This window comes from Platichthys flesus, chromosome 16 (genome assembly GCF_949316205.1).
Source record: "Platichthys flesus chromosome 16, fPlaFle2.1, whole genome shotgun sequence".
NCBI classification, from domain to species: domain Eukaryota; kingdom Metazoa; phylum Chordata; class Actinopteri; order Pleuronectiformes; family Pleuronectidae; genus Platichthys; species Platichthys flesus.
Window position 1 is genome coordinate 11,442,909 of NC_084960.1, and position 16,293 is coordinate 11,459,201.

The following is a 16,293-nucleotide window of genomic DNA, read 5'->3' on the forward strand; positions in this document are numbered from 1 at the left end:
AAATATATTAAATTAGAACATTTTAAACTTTAATGTTTTTAAAACTGGCTATAATAAATTTGACTATTTTTATCATTTTTAAATATAGGTTAGTAAAGCACTGTAACTGTATTTGGAAAAGTGCTTTATGAAAGATAATGGAAAGTATATTGGCCTTAATACTTTTATTCATTGAATATATTTTTTTCTATAACTCACTTTAATAAAGGTAAATACATATATATGAATCATTGAGCAGTGCCAGAGATAAAGTATACAGGGTAACTGCTCACAGAATGTGTGTAGGTCTACATGTAAACTTTACATTAAACAATAGTCACCTCATCCAGTATTGATGTTATAGAAAATGTACAATAGACACAGATCATCTCCTCCGTGATGCCTGGGCTCCTTTACTCTGTTAGTGGCTGTCTTTCTAAAGCAATCTATTGTTACTGTGGAAGATTGTATCTCTTTGGGGAGAAGCGATGGGGCCTGCAGAGCCCCCATGTCAAGATTTCTGTTTATCTCTTGGGGGCTAGAACCTGTAGAGGATCCCCCTGTGCTCCATATCTTGGAAGTGTTCCCGGGTGTGTCCATGTTTTGTTTCAGGCTTTAAAACCCCAAAGCCTCTGCTGATCAGAGCATTCAGCGACTCTCAAGCTCCAGGCAAGATGACTAGTCTCACTGCTAAGGACAAGGACACAGTCAAGGCCTTCTGCGCCAAAATGGCTTCAAAGGCACAGGACATCGGTGCTGATGCTCTGAACAGGTAATTATGACCCAAACACTGACGGATGTAGCCTACCTGAGCTTTGACTGATTCACTTACACTTACTTTTGCTCTTTTCTTTTAAACCCAGGATGCTGATCGTGTACCCGCAGACAAAGACCTACTTCTCCCACTGGAAGGACCTGAGCCCCGGCTCTGCCCAGGTGTTGAAGCAAGGACTGACCGTCATTGGTGGAGTTGAGTATGCTGTGAGCCAACTGGACGACCTGAAAGCAGGTCTTCTGAGCCTCAGTGAGCTGCACGCCTTCAACCTGAGAGTGGACCCTGCCAACTTCAAGGTACACAACTTAAGTGTGTAATTCATATGAAGCACCTGTGACTTGGAGTCTGTTTATTGTTGTACGATGATTGTATGAACACTGTTTCCTTCAAATAACCTGATCTCAGTGTAGGTCCTACATGAAGTATAGTAGAGCCTGACCTAACGACACAAAGAAGTAGGTTAGGAGTTAAAATCTCCTTACATGTAATATGTGTTCTTTCATTTATTTTCACAGATCCTCTCCCACTCCCACAACATCCTTGTGGTCATGGCCATCATGTTCCCAGAGGACTTCGCCCCTGAGGTCCATGTGTGTATGGACAAGTTCCTGGCTGCTCTGGCTCTGGCCCTGGCTGAGAAATACAGATAAACAGCAGGAGAAGATGACAGAGTCTGCAGCATCAGCTCTCTCTGCATAATGAACAATAAATGAATGATGAAACAAATAACACTGTTGTCTGCTTCTTCTGTGATCATTTGTGTCAGTGTGGTTTATTTGGGAAGTCTTCAAATCAAATGTCAGAACCGTCCTAATACTACACTGTCCGCTCCACGTTTTCAGTTAATCCGCTCACCAGCACCACATGCAGTTTGTAAAGCAACACTGCTCCTGCCCTTTAGCACCAGTGATTGGATGAGGCTGCCGGTCGGGACAAAGTGATTTTTCTAGAACATTTACTATCTGCTCAGCTCTCAGCCTGTTAACAGTTTGCTTTGGTGGTGATTAGCACAATTATTAGAAGATTGGAACTATTTGTGGAGTTGAATTATGATAAATGGAATAGATTTAATTTCTTTAAAGCCATTCATATTTACCATTCATCATCTGAAACACACTGTTATTTAGCACCAGCAGAGGGCGCTCGAGTGAAAGAATGCAGCCATTTACCCCAGTCTCACAGATGATCCCGTTCTTTGAAGGCTGTATATTTTATTTAATATTGATTGAATTCCTATGTCCTTTAATGCATTTTTATATTTCAGAGCTTAAAAGTGTTACACTGCTCTGTCCTTGTCATCAAAATGAATACTCTCACGTCAGATTACCCACATACATTCGTGATATTACTTAGTAGTTTCATGGTGATGTTATAGCAACTAACAATCGGGAAAGACCCCCCCACAACTTGAAAAGTTTAAGTCAATCACTTCTTTTTTTTAAAGAGGCCTGGATCTAGTGGGAAAATTATATTCTGTCCACCCCAATTAGTCAACTTTAAACGCTCCCATTTTAATCTCCCAATCACGCTTGTTTCAATCGCCCTGTCGTGAATTTCCGGATTTCTGAATTGCTGTTTCGATATACGGCTGGGTTTAAAAAAAGTATGCTCTGATTAAAATTGATCTTCATTTGAATGACCTGATACCGATTCTTTAAGATGACAGATCGATCACTAGTCAGTCACTACACCAAGCCAAAGTCTCCGGGTGTTCACAGTTTGTTCATTTAGTAAAGCAAACATATTCTGAATTACATGTCTAATATTTAATGAACAGTTCATAATAACAATAAAATCATAAAAATAATTGTTACATGACATTACATTTCATTTAGCTGAAGCTTTTGTTGTCAACAAAAATGCTACTAGATTGTTAGTTTTAAGATTTTATTCAAGGTATAATGTTGTAAGCATTATTATTTTTATTAAACCAAGGCTTGGTTGAATTTCCTTCTTCCCTGGAAATGATCAAACGGAAACTGCACCTTTTCTTTTATTGTTTGTATTTTTATTGAACAAGCCCACTACATGTCGACAGTGTTGCTGGGCACACTGGGACGACGATGCGCCATATGTGAATTCAGTGGGCGCTCCTGCCTTGCTCCAGTTTTAGCGGTACTTCTCGGACAGAGCCCAGGCCAGGCAGCTCAGGAACTTGTCAAAGGAGACATGGACCTCTGCGGTGAACTCTTTGGGGTAGTACATGGCCATAACCAGGATGATGCTGTGGGCCAGGATCTACAGTTGTGCAAGAAAAACATGGTTAGATGAAGTTAGTAATTAAAAACCTGAATACGAAACACCCCATTGGACAAGACCAGAACATGTATGCCCGAATTTCATATGTTGGGGTTATAGGTTGTCATTTGTTTGAGATGTTTACAGATTTTGACAGAGACGTCTTTCTGATGCGCTCTCACCTTGAAGTTGGAAGGATCCACACGGAGCGTGAAGGCGTGCAGCTCACTGAGGGAGCTCATGGCTTCGGTGAGAGTATCGATGTATTTCACGCCCATGCCCACGGCTCCCATGATGACTCCTCCGTGATGCCTCACCTTCTGGGATTGAGGAGTCAGATCAGTTCCCCACTCTGCGAAGTAGGTCTTGGTTTGAGGGTAGGAAACCAGCATCCTAAAGAATACAAACACACACAATTTAAAATGAGTTGTGGCAATGGTATAATAGTAAGGTTGCATTTAATTACACGTGGATCTCATACCTGCCCAGAGCCTCGCCACCGATGTCCAGGACCCTCCCCTCAGCTTTGGCCCACAGGCCTCTCACCAGGCTCTTGTCTTTCGCTGAGAGACTCATGGCTGCTTTTGATTTCCAGGGATTCTGAGAGAATATTGATCAGAACAAGCTGTGGAGGAGGGTTTTGTCAAAGAGACCTTATATCAAACCAAACAGCGCCACGCCCGCGGATCCAATCCAAACCACACCTCCGATAAAAAAACTGCGAGATGTTTTCATTGCCAGTTTGTATTTGATAAAAAAAAGTTTAAGTTACCACTCCCTATTAATCAAAAGCTGCCAAGTAAATGATGGAGGTTTGGACTTTATTGAAAAGGACAGTTGAAAAGAATAATATAAATGAGAAAAAGGCAAAATAATTTACACATAAAAGTCACTTTTAAGTCATAATTAATAGGTAATATTGAGGGGAAACGTCATAATCTATAATATATTGATATTCAAGTTTGACTCTGCAAATTATATTTTATTTTTACTTGATACATTAACACACATATTATATATATAAATGCATATATATATATATATATATAATATTTGTGTGTGTATGTATGTTTCTTTCTATTCAGCAAGATTAAACATAAATTATTATTACGATTACAAACCATTATATTGAGGATAATTATACACAATATAAAGTTAAGGATATTATAACAGTTTTACAATATGATGGTTGGTATTATGATTATTGTTATTATTGTTATTATCAAATGTGTAGCTGTATCAAAAATACATGTGATAATTTACAGAGTCAAACCTGAATATCCATTCTGTTCAATTCATGTATCAGAATGTATTGTTCTTCAGATTTATGTGTATGTATGTGTCTTTTATGCACTTTGTAATTAATGTTATTAAAAATGTTTTTATGTAAATTATTTTCTTGGATTAGTTATAATATAACACCATATTATATCATAACAATGTTTATAATATGATTCAACTTCAACATGCGTTCTACTCAGTTTATTGTTCACAGAGCAGAGGTTTCTTGTATGTGTAAGGGTTTCAAACGAAACTGAAGCACCTCCTGCGTGTTGGAGCACAAACTCCAAATCTACTCCAAGATAATCCTGCAGCTGAAGTAACACTTTTTCCAAACAGTCCAATATTATTATGCTATACCATTCATGAAAGTTTAATTTTATTGCAGAACTGTTGTGCTCTATTACAAACTAATTACTATATTCAAGATGTGCAGTTGAAATCTTAATTAAAAAGCAGCAGTTCATACAAACAGTTTTCTCATATCTTGTGTACGCTATCTTTAAAAAAAAATATCCATTCTGTTCCAAGTAACGTCACTCCCCTCGATTGGCACCTATCGTTGCCAATTTGGCAACGCACATTGGTGCACGTCATTAATCGCTGGATGCATCTGGTCTAATCAAATGTCTGCTGGGCGGAGAGGTGGAGCTACCAGTACCGAATAAAACGTACCAGACATTTTAATTCAGACATAAAAGGCTCGAGGTCAGAAAACCAGTTTGACTTAAGTCTGAAGGAGATTTTCAAACCGTCACCATGGTCCAGTGGACAGATAGCGAGCGCAGCTCCATCATTGCCCTATGGGGGAAAATCGATGTGGGGGAGATTGGACCCCAGGCTCTGACCAGGTGACCTGTCTATTCTCATACATCAGTTGTGTTTTGTACCTTTGTTAAGAAAATTACTTAACAGAAGTTTATTCTTATTTATTTTCTTATTCTTATTCTTGTTCTTACTCCTAAAATATCATTTTTCATGGGGCTTTGTATCCTCACCTTGTTATTAAGTGTATCACTGACCATTGTGTCTTTCTTCCATTTCTGTGTTGTGATCATTTCAGGCTTTTGATTGTGTATCCGTGGACACAGAGACACTTCTCAACCTTTGGCGACCTGTCCACCACCGCCGCCATCCTGGGAAGTGAAAAAGTCGCCAAGCATGGCAAGACAGTGATGGGTGGGCTGGAGAGAGCTGTGAAGAGCCTGGACGACATCAAGGGCGTCTACTCTGCATTGAGCACGATGCACTCTGAGAAGCTTCACGTGGATCCTGATAACTTCAGGGTAGGTGACCATCTCTGACTCTGCCTTCACCCATTCTAACTGTTCTATGATCAGTTCTATTAATGCATCCCTGTCTGTCTGTCTCCCTCACAGCTTCTTGCTGAGTGCATCAGTGTGTGCGTGGCAGCCAAGTTCGGCCCCTCCGTCTTCACCGCTGAGGTCCAGGAGGCCTGGCAGAAGTTCCTGTCTGTGGTGGTGTCCGCCCTGGGCAGACAGTACCACTGAGTCTCAGGGGACGCAGGTCACATTCAAATAATGTGGAACAGCCCTACAAGTGCTGACAATAAAAATAAAACTGGATTAAAATGCATTCTTTTGTGTCTGTGATCATTTGTAAAAGTCAAAATCTATGTCTTTATTTTTCTTATAGAAACTGAAATGAATTTCTTCAATATAACAACTAACAAATAATGAACCCTGGGTGATTTTGTTGCCTGTTCTCAATTTAGTGATTGGTTTATACAACTATTCATTGTAAGTGTTTATGGATATTTACTAGTCAGACAGTGACAGTAACTGTCAATAAAAACTCAATAAAATAAACATCTGTGAATACTCATTTGTATCCACTGATTAACAACAGATTAGATGTCATATGTTCTTCGTGTCACCAGGGTTGTGTTGATACACGTATGTTGGAATGAAGGCTTACCAGACTTACCAAACAAATGTTAATACCAGAATTCATCAAATAACTATTCTTGAGTTTACAAACATATTTACTAACGCAGGTCTCCAGCTCACAAACAAATTACAATGCGTTGGTCGAGTCAAAAAATATCATTTAAACATTATTAACAGTCTGTGTTTTACCCATCTGGGCAAAGTACAGACAGCAGTATTGACACAAACCTCAAGCTGAACATAAGACAAGGACAATAAATACATTATAAAAGACTTGAAATAGCAACAAACAAAATTCTGAAAAAATAAAAATTCAACTTCAGGGTTTTAATGAATTGAAATAAAACAATTTAAAAGCCAATGGCAGCTGGGACAATTGTGTCTCTGTATCTACTTGACCCTTAACCTGAGCATCAGAGGTCTGTCTGTGCTCAGATGAGATGTGGTCATCTTGCTGCTTCCACTCAGAGGAAAATAACAAAACAGTCAACTGTGTGATCTGGAAGAAGTAAAAAAATGAAAAGCGCCAAATATTTTTTTATTTTCTATTATATCATTAGCATATACATAGGTTTTTCTGTTCTGTTTTAAAGTAAACAGAGCTGGTATGTAATTAGAATTTTTCAAGACAAAGTCGATGCTAAAGTTTAGTTAATGTCTAAGGAGAAAGTTTGTGCTCTAATTTAGATTCTGACGTGTATGAAGGTTAAGCCCTTCTGGCCTCTTGCTAAGATTCTGCTGCTGCACTAGTCATGTTTGTAGTTTCTTGTCTGGGCACATGTTTGGTGCATGACAAAATAAATTACTTAAACAATATTACTTAGTAAATAACTTGTTCACCTCATCTAGGCTATTTCATGTCATAGGAGGCTAACCTCCTTAAATCCATAAAGGAAAAATGTTACGAAACCTTTGTGAAAGATGTGTTACAATTGTGTGGTGATGGGTATGAAAAATGTATAATAAATGAATTGATTGCATGACAATGGTATAAAATATCACATGTGAAACAGTTGAACAAATAAATAAATAAATATGTATTAAATGTCTTTTCACAACACACTTAATCTTCTTGTCATAAAACACATGAGGCAAACACTTATTTATTCCTCAAGACCATTAAGGTTCACTGAAACCGTGGCGGTGCTGTGCTATAGAAGCCTTGACCTCTTTATGTCAGCTGGTAAATCATGTGTCACTCACTGTCACTGTATCTTGAAAACAAAGAAAGCACAAAATTTATCACTTGTTTGTTTCTTTGGTCAAAATAAAACACAAATTCCACGGCATCAGGTCACTGAAGGACAAGAAATAAATTAGTGTATCATGAGCCAAGTGTAGGTGATATCAGTTGACTTGAGGGTTTATTTGGGCGGAAGGAGCCTTGAATATTCAGATAATGAAGGCTTAGTTTAATCTAAGTTCAGCAGCTTCTGGAAAGTGACTGATGGCCAAGGGAATTTGGAAAGATGATGAATAAGGTTTATGTGAGAAGCAATTTTTACCGCCAGGTACCTTGGATATAACACATTAATCCCAGTCTATCAGTTGCCGACCATCTTCATCATCCTACAGTGTGTAAACTGCTGAAATCCGACGCGCTCTCTGCTGCTCTCTTCGTTGAACAAAATATTATTATTATAACTGATGACACAGACGCCATGGTGAAGTGGACAGACCAGGAGCGCAGCACGGTCAGAGCTGTTTGGGAACAAATTAATATCGACGAGGTTGGACCAGAAGCTTTGGCAAGGTAGAGGATGTGACTGTGACAAATTTCATATCATGTTTATATATATATATAAATATTTGTGTGTGTGTAGAATACATGGAGTACAAGTGTGTATTTTGATGACTGAAAACGTTTGGATAGTATTTGTTTGTTTGGAATGGCAGGATTTATTATATCCACTATTTGTTTCATGAAAAATGTAAACCCCTTATTTGCAAATTGCAGGTGGCTGCTTATTTATTTTAAAGAATAATAATGCATGGCTTTATATCATCATCTGTGTTTGCAAGAGGCTAAATTAAAGAAATACAGCTAACATTTCTGATTTTTATCTCGTTGCCTGAAGTTTCCATGAGGTATTTTAAAAACTATGGTTTTCCATAACTTATTTCAGAGTCCAACAAATGTGTGAACTAAACACAAACCCTGTTTTCACTATAGGTGAAATGTCTATACCCCTTGTGTTGACAGAGTTTTGATCGTGTACCCCTGGACAGAGCGTTATTTTGGTTCATTAGGAGAACTCTTCACCGCCTCTGCTGTTTTGAACAATGCCAAAGTGGCAGCGCACGGCCGAGTGGTGCTGAGGGCACTGGATGAAGCAGTGAAGAACATGGACAACATCAAAGACACATATACTGCTCTGAGCCAGCTGCACTATGAAGAACTCCATGTGGATCCTGATAACTTCAGGGTTAGTCTATCGTACATATTTAACCAATATGACTCACACACAAACACAATTTCGTGACGTGTTCTGGTTTTGCAGCTCCTGGCAGACTGCATCACCATCACCGTCGCCTGCAAACTCAGGAGCGCCATGGGCCCTCAGGTCCAAGCCACCTGGCAGAAGTTTCTTTCTGCTGTGGTAGACGCACTTCAGAGTCAGTACCAATGAAGAGCCGAGCAACACACACATAACTAAATGAAACTTGTATTTAAACATCTTGTGTGTTTTATTAGTGTCCTGTGTGATCCATCAAGCCAGTTTTCACTCATCATTTCAATGTTTCTTCAAGAAGTTATTCATTTAAAATCAGTTGTGTTCCGGTGCTTCTATCTTTGTGAGGTACATTTTAAGGATAGAACCTACAGAGTGAAAACCGGTCCTCACTTTTTCAATGGGATGTTTGAGGGTTAAGACTTGGTTTTATACATTATAATACACACTCACACAAATTAAAAAAACACATCCTGTCTCCATGACTTCATAGGACACTACCATAACCATAACCATAAACTCAAACTAGCCTTGAACAAAATATACCCCCCCCCCCCCCCCCCACACACACACAAACAGTTGTAATGGTCCAACCATACTCTTAATTTCTGCATCAGAGTTGGTTTACAACAGATGAGTCATTAGAAACAGTGTCAGGTATGATTGGATGTACTTAAAGTACAGATGCAGTGACAGGCAGGAGACATATTGTGAGTTCACATTTTTATTGTCTTGGGGGAAATAATGAGGAAGTAGTTTGCGTGAAAAACACAACGCTTGTTTTCCACAAAGAAGACCATGAGCATGTCACTGCAAACGACCTTCCTATTTATGATTAAAATTATATGAAGTCATGGGCTGTCCTCTAGCGGTGGCGGTTGAAGCATTCACGGTCAGGGTGGCGGAGGTGTGGAGGGGCACTGGGCGGACAGCCGCAGCATCTGGACCCTGTGCTGCTTCTCTCAGCTCAGCTTTGATTCACAGTGAACGTTCAAGCTGTTACACATGTGCACCTGAAGAATTATACTCACAAGATGGAGGAGCACAACCCAGCTGCAGTACTACAATGATGGTGGAAAAGAGATGCGCTTCAACTAGAGGGCGCTACCACACTGTCATGTAAGAACGTGTCCGTTTTACACTCAACAACGCATCTGATAAGAACTTTCGACATTGTGATGAAACAATAAAACCTATATGTGATTATTCATAGTTTTAATCTTTGCATCAAAGCCCTTCCTGTTTAATTCGGTTTGTCATATTTGGACCCAATCCGGTGTTTGGAATTTTCACTGACGTTGCCAACACTCGAAACAGTGCGCGGAGCTGGACTGGGTGACTGCCAGCGCCACTGACGTCATATGGTGAGAGATCACATTTCCTTTAACAAGAAACTTAGAAAAAATATAATACAACTGGGTTGCCAAATTCTAATATAGTAAATGTTTTTTTTTCCAAGATGAATGATAATTGTCTTATGTCTCGTCTTCTCATTACAATATTCATGAAGTATCTCAATAATGTTTTTTTTTTTTACAGGAGTCACTACAAATATGTATTTGTTGTATTTGTCCGGGCTTGTGTACCAGAAAGTTAAAGGTTAAGGTTAAAATGGGTTTGAGTTTATTCAATGGAAAGATGATGGAATAAATTGTTCTATTTTGTGAGAAACTTCAATGATAAAAATCGTTGTAAATAAAGATTTGTCAGAATCACTAACTGTCCAATCATCATTTTCGATCCATACCATTTCAATATCAATGACATGGCATTGATAGTTTTTATTTTTCACTGCTGTAACACGATACATTTCCCCATAGTGGGACTAGTATCTCTGACTACCTACATACTGAATATCAAACATATTTACTGTTTAGATTATATAGATTTTTGCATGATCACATCCACTGCACACTTGTAAAGTTGCTCCTGGTTCCCTTCCGAGGGGATCCACCCTGTGCAAGCGCATTCCTCTACTTAAGATAAGCTTCAGAAACGCTTGTGGAGAGATATGTTATAATGTTTTTGTGTCAGGTAACGGCATGAGTGTATCAGATCATTATCAGTGAAAGCTAAACAACACAGGCATTATTTGAAAATGTATATTTAGTCTTACATTAAAAAAAACATCTTGAAAAACATATTTGGTTTTCGTACAGCTTCCAAAAACACAATTAAGTTATACATGAAACCGAGGCTACATAGTCAAATGTCAACGAAAAAGGAAAATAATAATATGGGAAGAAGAATTAGCGTTAACATTGTGAGTGAGTGAGTGAGTGAGTGAGTGAGAGATGCTTATATCCTTATGCATAGTCTGTGCCACAGACTCACAGACAACCTACCTACTCTCTCTCTCTCTCTCTCTCTCTCTCTCTCTCTCTCTCTCTCTCTCAAACACACCTTATGTACATTTCCATTTGAGCTTATTCTATCTTTTGCTCTATATTGCCAATGAAATGCTGCAATAATGTTAAAGTATTTTATAATAATTAATATCCTTCTGCTTGTAATGATGATATTTCTACTACTACTAACAATAATCATCATCATCATTAAATTGTATTAAATTGTATTAAATTAAATTTCATTTCATTTCATTTCATCTTATTTTATTTTATTTTATTTCATTTTATAAATGCGAGAGACCCGAAAGCGAATAACAGACAAGGACGAGAAGACCAACCTCTGAAAGCTTTTGATTTATTTGATTTATTTACCGGGGCCTTTCCTTTAAAAAAATAAAGGCATTATGACATTTCTGTGGATGACATAGTGGCCAACATGCAGTCGCTGCTCACTGCAGTTTAACGGTATTTCTCGGACAGAGCCAGAGCCAGACACTGCAGGAACTTGTCAACAGAGACATGCACCTCTGCAGTGAAGTCTTTTGGGAAGTACATGGCCATTACCAGGATCATGTTGTGGGCCAGGATCTGTGGTTGAAGAACAAGTCAGCAACATGTGAAAAAATGCTCAGGCTACCATAAATCTGAAACAGATTTCTATCAGATACAGGAAAGATGTGGGCCAGAGAGCCAGTGGTAACCGAGGCTATACCTTGAAGTTGGTAGGGTCCACCCTGAGCTTGAAGGCGTGCAGCTCGCTGTATTTGGAGAGGAATCCTTGAAGATCATCCATGTGTCCGACGGCATCTCCAACAGCCGCCATGATGGTGGCTCCATGCTTCCTCACCGGAGCGGAGCTAGGACTCAGGTCCGCCCAGTGCGAGAAGTAGGTCTTAGTCTGCGGGTAACTAACCAGCATCCTGCCAGATGGAGATCAAAATAAATTATGAATAAAGCATGTTAAAGCATGTACATATAAAGTAAAAAGACAAATGACAGAAGGCTTGTACCTGCCAAGAGCCTCAGCTCCAATTACATCGGACTTCGAGGACATTTTTTCCCAGATAGCCTTCACCACGCGCTTGTCTTTCCCGGAGAGACTCATGTCTGCCTTTTCTTCAAGTTTTCACAACAGAAAGAAAGAAAAACTCTCATGCGAAGATGATGTCAGTTGCCAACGGTCTTTTTTATATCAAACCAAACTGCACCGCACCCATCAAAGCAGACCACACCTCTATCAAAGAAATTGATAAAGTTTCCAGAGCATTTTTTGAGATAAATGCAACCACTCCCTTCTCCATGAATTTATTTATTTGACTCAGTTAATTTATATCACTTAAAATCTAATGGTTTTTTAATATGTCTACACATCCACAAAAAAATAACATGACATGAATTTAATGGAATTAGTTACCCTACCTGCCTAAAGAGCCTTTTTAATGGCCTATAAATGTAGTCTTTTAATACATTTGCTCATTCAAGAGCTCATTCATGGAGAACACTTGTGTCATTATGAGGATATTGATGTTAAATTAAGGCAGTTATTTTTCTTTTCAAATTAAAACAACCTAAATCTTCATCAATGTTAGAGTAGAACTTAGATTCTAACCCATATAAACATGATCAGACCGTCTCTGTGAGCAGCCTCACATGTTGTCTTAGAACTGAATCTGTTACAAAGTAGTACAACCCCTGCATCTGTGAGAGCTTCATGCACAACTTAAAGACTTGTTTTTCAAACCGAAAAATGGAAACAACTGTAATGATCTTCAGTGTTACTGGTAAATCAAGGCAAATTAACACATTAAGTGATAATACTTGATGATTTTGAAATGATTATTACAACTAAGTTACTTGTTTCTAAGTCAGCAGGAATATAATATACATTCCGATATCAAAAGGTAACCCTTTGTAATTTTGAGAGGAGCATATTTAGTATGAAATGCTGTGGTGACTTTAAACATTTCCTAAAAATCACTAAACACAAAATTTACAAAAGAGTTCTGCAATCAGCACTTTAGTAAATTCGGGTTTTCAAAGGGAATACAATTAATAAAAAAACAAAAATGAATCATGAAAATGAGGACAATGCCCAAACTGTGTAACGAATACAACTATTTCAGCAAATTGAAAATAATGTTAAAACTGATTACTGAATCAAACATAATGGCATGCTTTGGGTTATTTATTGAAAGTCATTTTTCAATTTATAAGCCTTTATAATCTGCATTATATTCTTATCAGTTTTCTCCAGGCAGAGCTCCCCTGCAGGTGACAACCCAACCAACTTCCCCTCAAATCTGGACCAATCAAATGCTTCAAGGACTGAGAGGTGTGGCATTGGGTAATTAATAAAACCCAGAGAAAGGCAGGTCTTTTCTGAAAGTTTGTGATCAGAGGTTGTCTCTTTTTTCTCATCAGAAAAAGATCAAGGAAAACTTAACGCCATCACCATGGTCCAGTGGACAGATAGTGAGCGCAGCGCCATCATTTCCCTTTGGGGAAAAATCGATGTGGGGGAGATTGGACCCCAGGCTCTGACCAGGTAACCTACCTATTCACATACACATTTATATACAAGTAGCTTTATATGTTTCTTTCTGTTGCACTTTGTTACTTTGTATAGAGACAAAGTCGTTATTATTATTATTATTTTTGTTATTGTCATTATTATGATTACTATTATTAGTATTATATTATGGTCGTTTTCTTGGTGCTTTGTTATAGTGTGTCACTGACCATTGTGTCTTTCTTCTATTTCTGTGTTGTGATCATTTCAGGCTTTTGATTGTGTATCCGTGGACACAGCGACACTTCTCAACCTTTGGCGACCTGTCCACCACGGCCGCCATCCTGGGAAGTGAAAAAGTCGCCAAGCATGGCAAGACAGTGATGGGTGGGCTGGAAAGAGCTGTGAAGAGCCTGGACGACATCAAGGGCGTCTACTCTGCACTGAGCACGATGCACTCTGAGAAGCTTCACGTGGATCCTGATAACTTCAGGGTAGGTGACCATCTCTGACTCTGCCTGCACCCATTCTAACTGTTCTATGATCAGTTCTATTAATGCATCCCTGTCTGTCTGTCTCCCTCACAGCTTCTTGCTGAGTGCATCAGTGTGTGCGTGGCAGCCAAGTTCGGCCCCTCCGTCTTCACCGCTGAGGTCCAGGAGGCCTGGCAGAAGTTCCTGTCTGTGGTGGTGTCCGCCCTGGGCAGACAGTACCACTGAGGCTCAGGGGACGCAGGTCACATTCAAATAATGTGGAACAGCCCTATAACTACAACGTCCTACAGTGAAACTTTTCCCAATTGCATTAAATAAAAGGCTAAATGAAGACATGTATTTATGTGTGATCATTTATTCATAGAGGTGTATCTTATGTATTCTTCTACTCATTGGCTCAGTGCAAATTTTTATTATAATGATTTACATGAATTCACGCAAATAGCAAAAAATAAAAAAGGAACAGCTAAATTGATGAGATCATGATCCATCGTCTGTCACTGAGGACAATGCTAATCTATCCTCAAGTCTATACAATCGGTATTTATGCTTAATTCAGGATTGAAGTAAATTAAGTATTTCTTATGACTTGTCTATTGCAAGGAAAATACTTTTGCCTGCTAATTTGGCTTCTTGAAAATTGTGCAGTTTGATATAAATGGGTGCGGCCGTCTGAAATAAATGATACCATACCATCAAAATTCTGCATCATGAGGGCAATGGCTGGTTGCCAAACTGAACCATTTTCTCAAAACACGGCTGGACAGGCAGGTGTTTAATAGATATCTTAGAATTAAATTAAAAGGTTGAATGGGTTAATAGGCTGAAATTAATTCATATTTTCATATGGTTTTATCTATCTATAGAAAGAAAGAAAGAGAGAAAGAAAGAAAGAAAGAAAGAAAGAAAGAAAGAAAGAAAGAAAGCATGTGTTGGCCATCATATTTTCTTATCGTTTTGTTTATTTATAGCAAGAAAGAAAGAGAAAGACAAAAATAAAGCATTATTGGCTGTCTGTGGTTTTATAGTTAGGGCCTGAACACTGACAGGCACTGACAGACAGTGAGGCCCTATTGAAATTGTAAGGATTATTATTATGCAGGCAAAGGAATTGGCTTTTTGAGGGCTTAAACATGCTCAAATTCTTTAAAAAATTGTCAGAAAATTAGAAAGTGGTGAAAATGTAAGTATTCTGGAGGGATTTTCAATTAAGTTTGAGTCTCACAAAACTTAAAAAATATATTGATTTCAAACACAGAGTTTCAACCTTTCAAAGCTTTTTCCCCCAGTTTTCGAATATGCAAGAATATTTATCCTGTTAAACTCCATGTAACGTCTTTATATTATAAAAAGAAGGCTTTATCATTTAAAGGTAATGTCAGAAGCTGAGAGGCCTTTGCACTGGGACGCTGTCAATATTTTGTATAATAGTTAATCCAAAGCCCTAAATCCCCCAGTGATTGTTTTCATTCATCTGAATACGATGTTACTAAGAATGATTAACTGATGCTTCCCAGAATACAAAGTATTAATATGGTTTTCCAAGGTGTCTGAATACGCTGTCGGGAATGTGAACTTGTGGTGGAAGAACGCTGCGTGGGGTTCACCTGCCGCCACGGGTTCTTTCGTCTTTGTTAAACTTTATTTAATTCGTCGTTTGGCACTCACTTTCAACAGAAACCCAGCCACCGGCACCACATAAAGCTCCAACACATTTTACGGGTTTCCAGAGTGGAAGGCGGATTTGGGTGAATAATTATTATCAGTAAAGGCAGCTTCATTGGGATTCCTGCTAAGTTTGGACTTAGCGTTCATACTTTCTTTGTCGCACCACACAAATACCACACAAACATTCTGTAATACCACAATCCCACTGCAGTTCCATTTGTTCTCCTTCTATAATGGCCTCAGCCCATTAACCACTCAGCAGCCAATTTCTTAGAAACACAAACCCCATATATTGAATTACATGTACTATAGATTAACACAGAGTACATGCCCTGTAGTGTAAGGGTTAGTATTCAGAAATATGTGACTCTAGAAACTAATTTTATATAATTTCTCTGTGATTTTTAATAATTTTAAATGAATATGTTAAATCTTAATTGTGATAAAATATAAATGCTGGATGTCTTCTACACTTACTATAGGGAGATGAAAAGTGAAAGTCTAGTATGAAGAAATAGCGAATATGAAGAATTCTACACTGTGCATGTATTAATCAAATTGTGTAGCATCATGACTTTCAGTGGATAACCCAGAATCGTTCAAATAAAACAAAAATATATTTTATTGTTAAACATAAC

General features: G+C 38.4%; 6 protein-coding genes across 6 annotated transcripts; 4 read left to right on the forward strand and 2 right to left on the reverse strand.

Moving 5' to 3' along the window:
• The first annotated feature begins 653 nt into the window (after positions 1 to 653).
• Positions 654 to 1,404, forward strand: LOC133970906 (hemoglobin embryonic subunit alpha-like). The gene is made up of 3 exons (XM_062408048.1): positions 654 to 751; positions 843 to 1,050; positions 1,270 to 1,404. The coding sequence occupies exons 1-3, from the start codon at positions 654 to 656 to the stop codon at positions 1,402 to 1,404; spliced, it is 441 nt and encodes a 146-aa protein (XP_062264032.1).
• Positions 1,405 to 2,740: 1,336 nt separating this feature from the next.
• Positions 2,741 to 3,633, reverse strand: LOC133970900 (hemoglobin subunit alpha-like). The gene is made up of 3 exons (XM_062408041.1): positions 3,474 to 3,633; positions 3,175 to 3,385; positions 2,741 to 2,992 (listed from the first exon to the last, which is right to left on the reverse strand). Exons 1-3 carry the CDS (start codon positions 3,566 to 3,568, stop codon positions 2,864 to 2,866), a joined length of 435 nt encoding a protein of 144 aa, XP_062264025.1. The 5' UTR covers positions 3,569 to 3,633; the 3' UTR covers positions 2,741 to 2,863.
• A 1,324-nt stretch (positions 3,634 to 4,957) lies between these two features.
• Positions 4,958 to 5,869, forward strand: LOC133970896 (hemoglobin subunit beta-A-like). Its single transcript, XM_062408037.1, has 3 exons — positions 4,958 to 5,124; positions 5,337 to 5,559; positions 5,653 to 5,869. Exons 1-3 carry the CDS (start codon positions 5,033 to 5,035, stop codon positions 5,782 to 5,784), a joined length of 447 nt encoding a protein of 148 aa, XP_062264021.1. The 5' UTR covers positions 4,958 to 5,032; the 3' UTR covers positions 5,785 to 5,869.
• Positions 5,870 to 7,639: 1,770 nt separating this feature from the next.
• On the forward strand, positions 7,640 to 8,872 carry LOC133970898 (hemoglobin cathodic subunit beta-like). The gene is made up of 3 exons (XM_062408039.1): positions 7,640 to 7,936; positions 8,387 to 8,609; positions 8,685 to 8,872. Exons 1-3 carry the CDS (start codon positions 7,845 to 7,847, stop codon positions 8,811 to 8,813), a joined length of 444 nt encoding a protein of 147 aa, XP_062264023.1. The 5' UTR covers positions 7,640 to 7,844; the 3' UTR covers positions 8,814 to 8,872.
• A 2,446-nt stretch (positions 8,873 to 11,318) lies between these two features.
• On the reverse strand, positions 11,319 to 12,154 carry LOC133970904 (hemoglobin subunit alpha-A-like). The gene is made up of 3 exons (XM_062408046.1): positions 11,995 to 12,154; positions 11,697 to 11,904; positions 11,319 to 11,572 (listed from the first exon to the last, which is right to left on the reverse strand). Exons 1-3 carry the CDS (start codon positions 12,087 to 12,089, stop codon positions 11,444 to 11,446), a joined length of 432 nt encoding a protein of 143 aa, XP_062264030.1. The 5' UTR covers positions 12,090 to 12,154; the 3' UTR covers positions 11,319 to 11,443.
• Positions 12,155 to 13,354: 1,200 nt separating this feature from the next.
• On the forward strand, positions 13,355 to 14,318 carry LOC133970897 (hemoglobin subunit beta-A). Its single transcript, XM_062408038.1, has 3 exons — positions 13,355 to 13,529; positions 13,765 to 13,987; positions 14,081 to 14,318. The coding sequence occupies exons 1-3, from the start codon at positions 13,438 to 13,440 to the stop codon at positions 14,210 to 14,212; spliced, it is 447 nt and encodes a 148-aa protein (XP_062264022.1). The 5' UTR covers positions 13,355 to 13,437; the 3' UTR covers positions 14,213 to 14,318.
• The last annotated feature ends 1,975 nt before the right edge of the window (positions 14,319 to 16,293 follow it).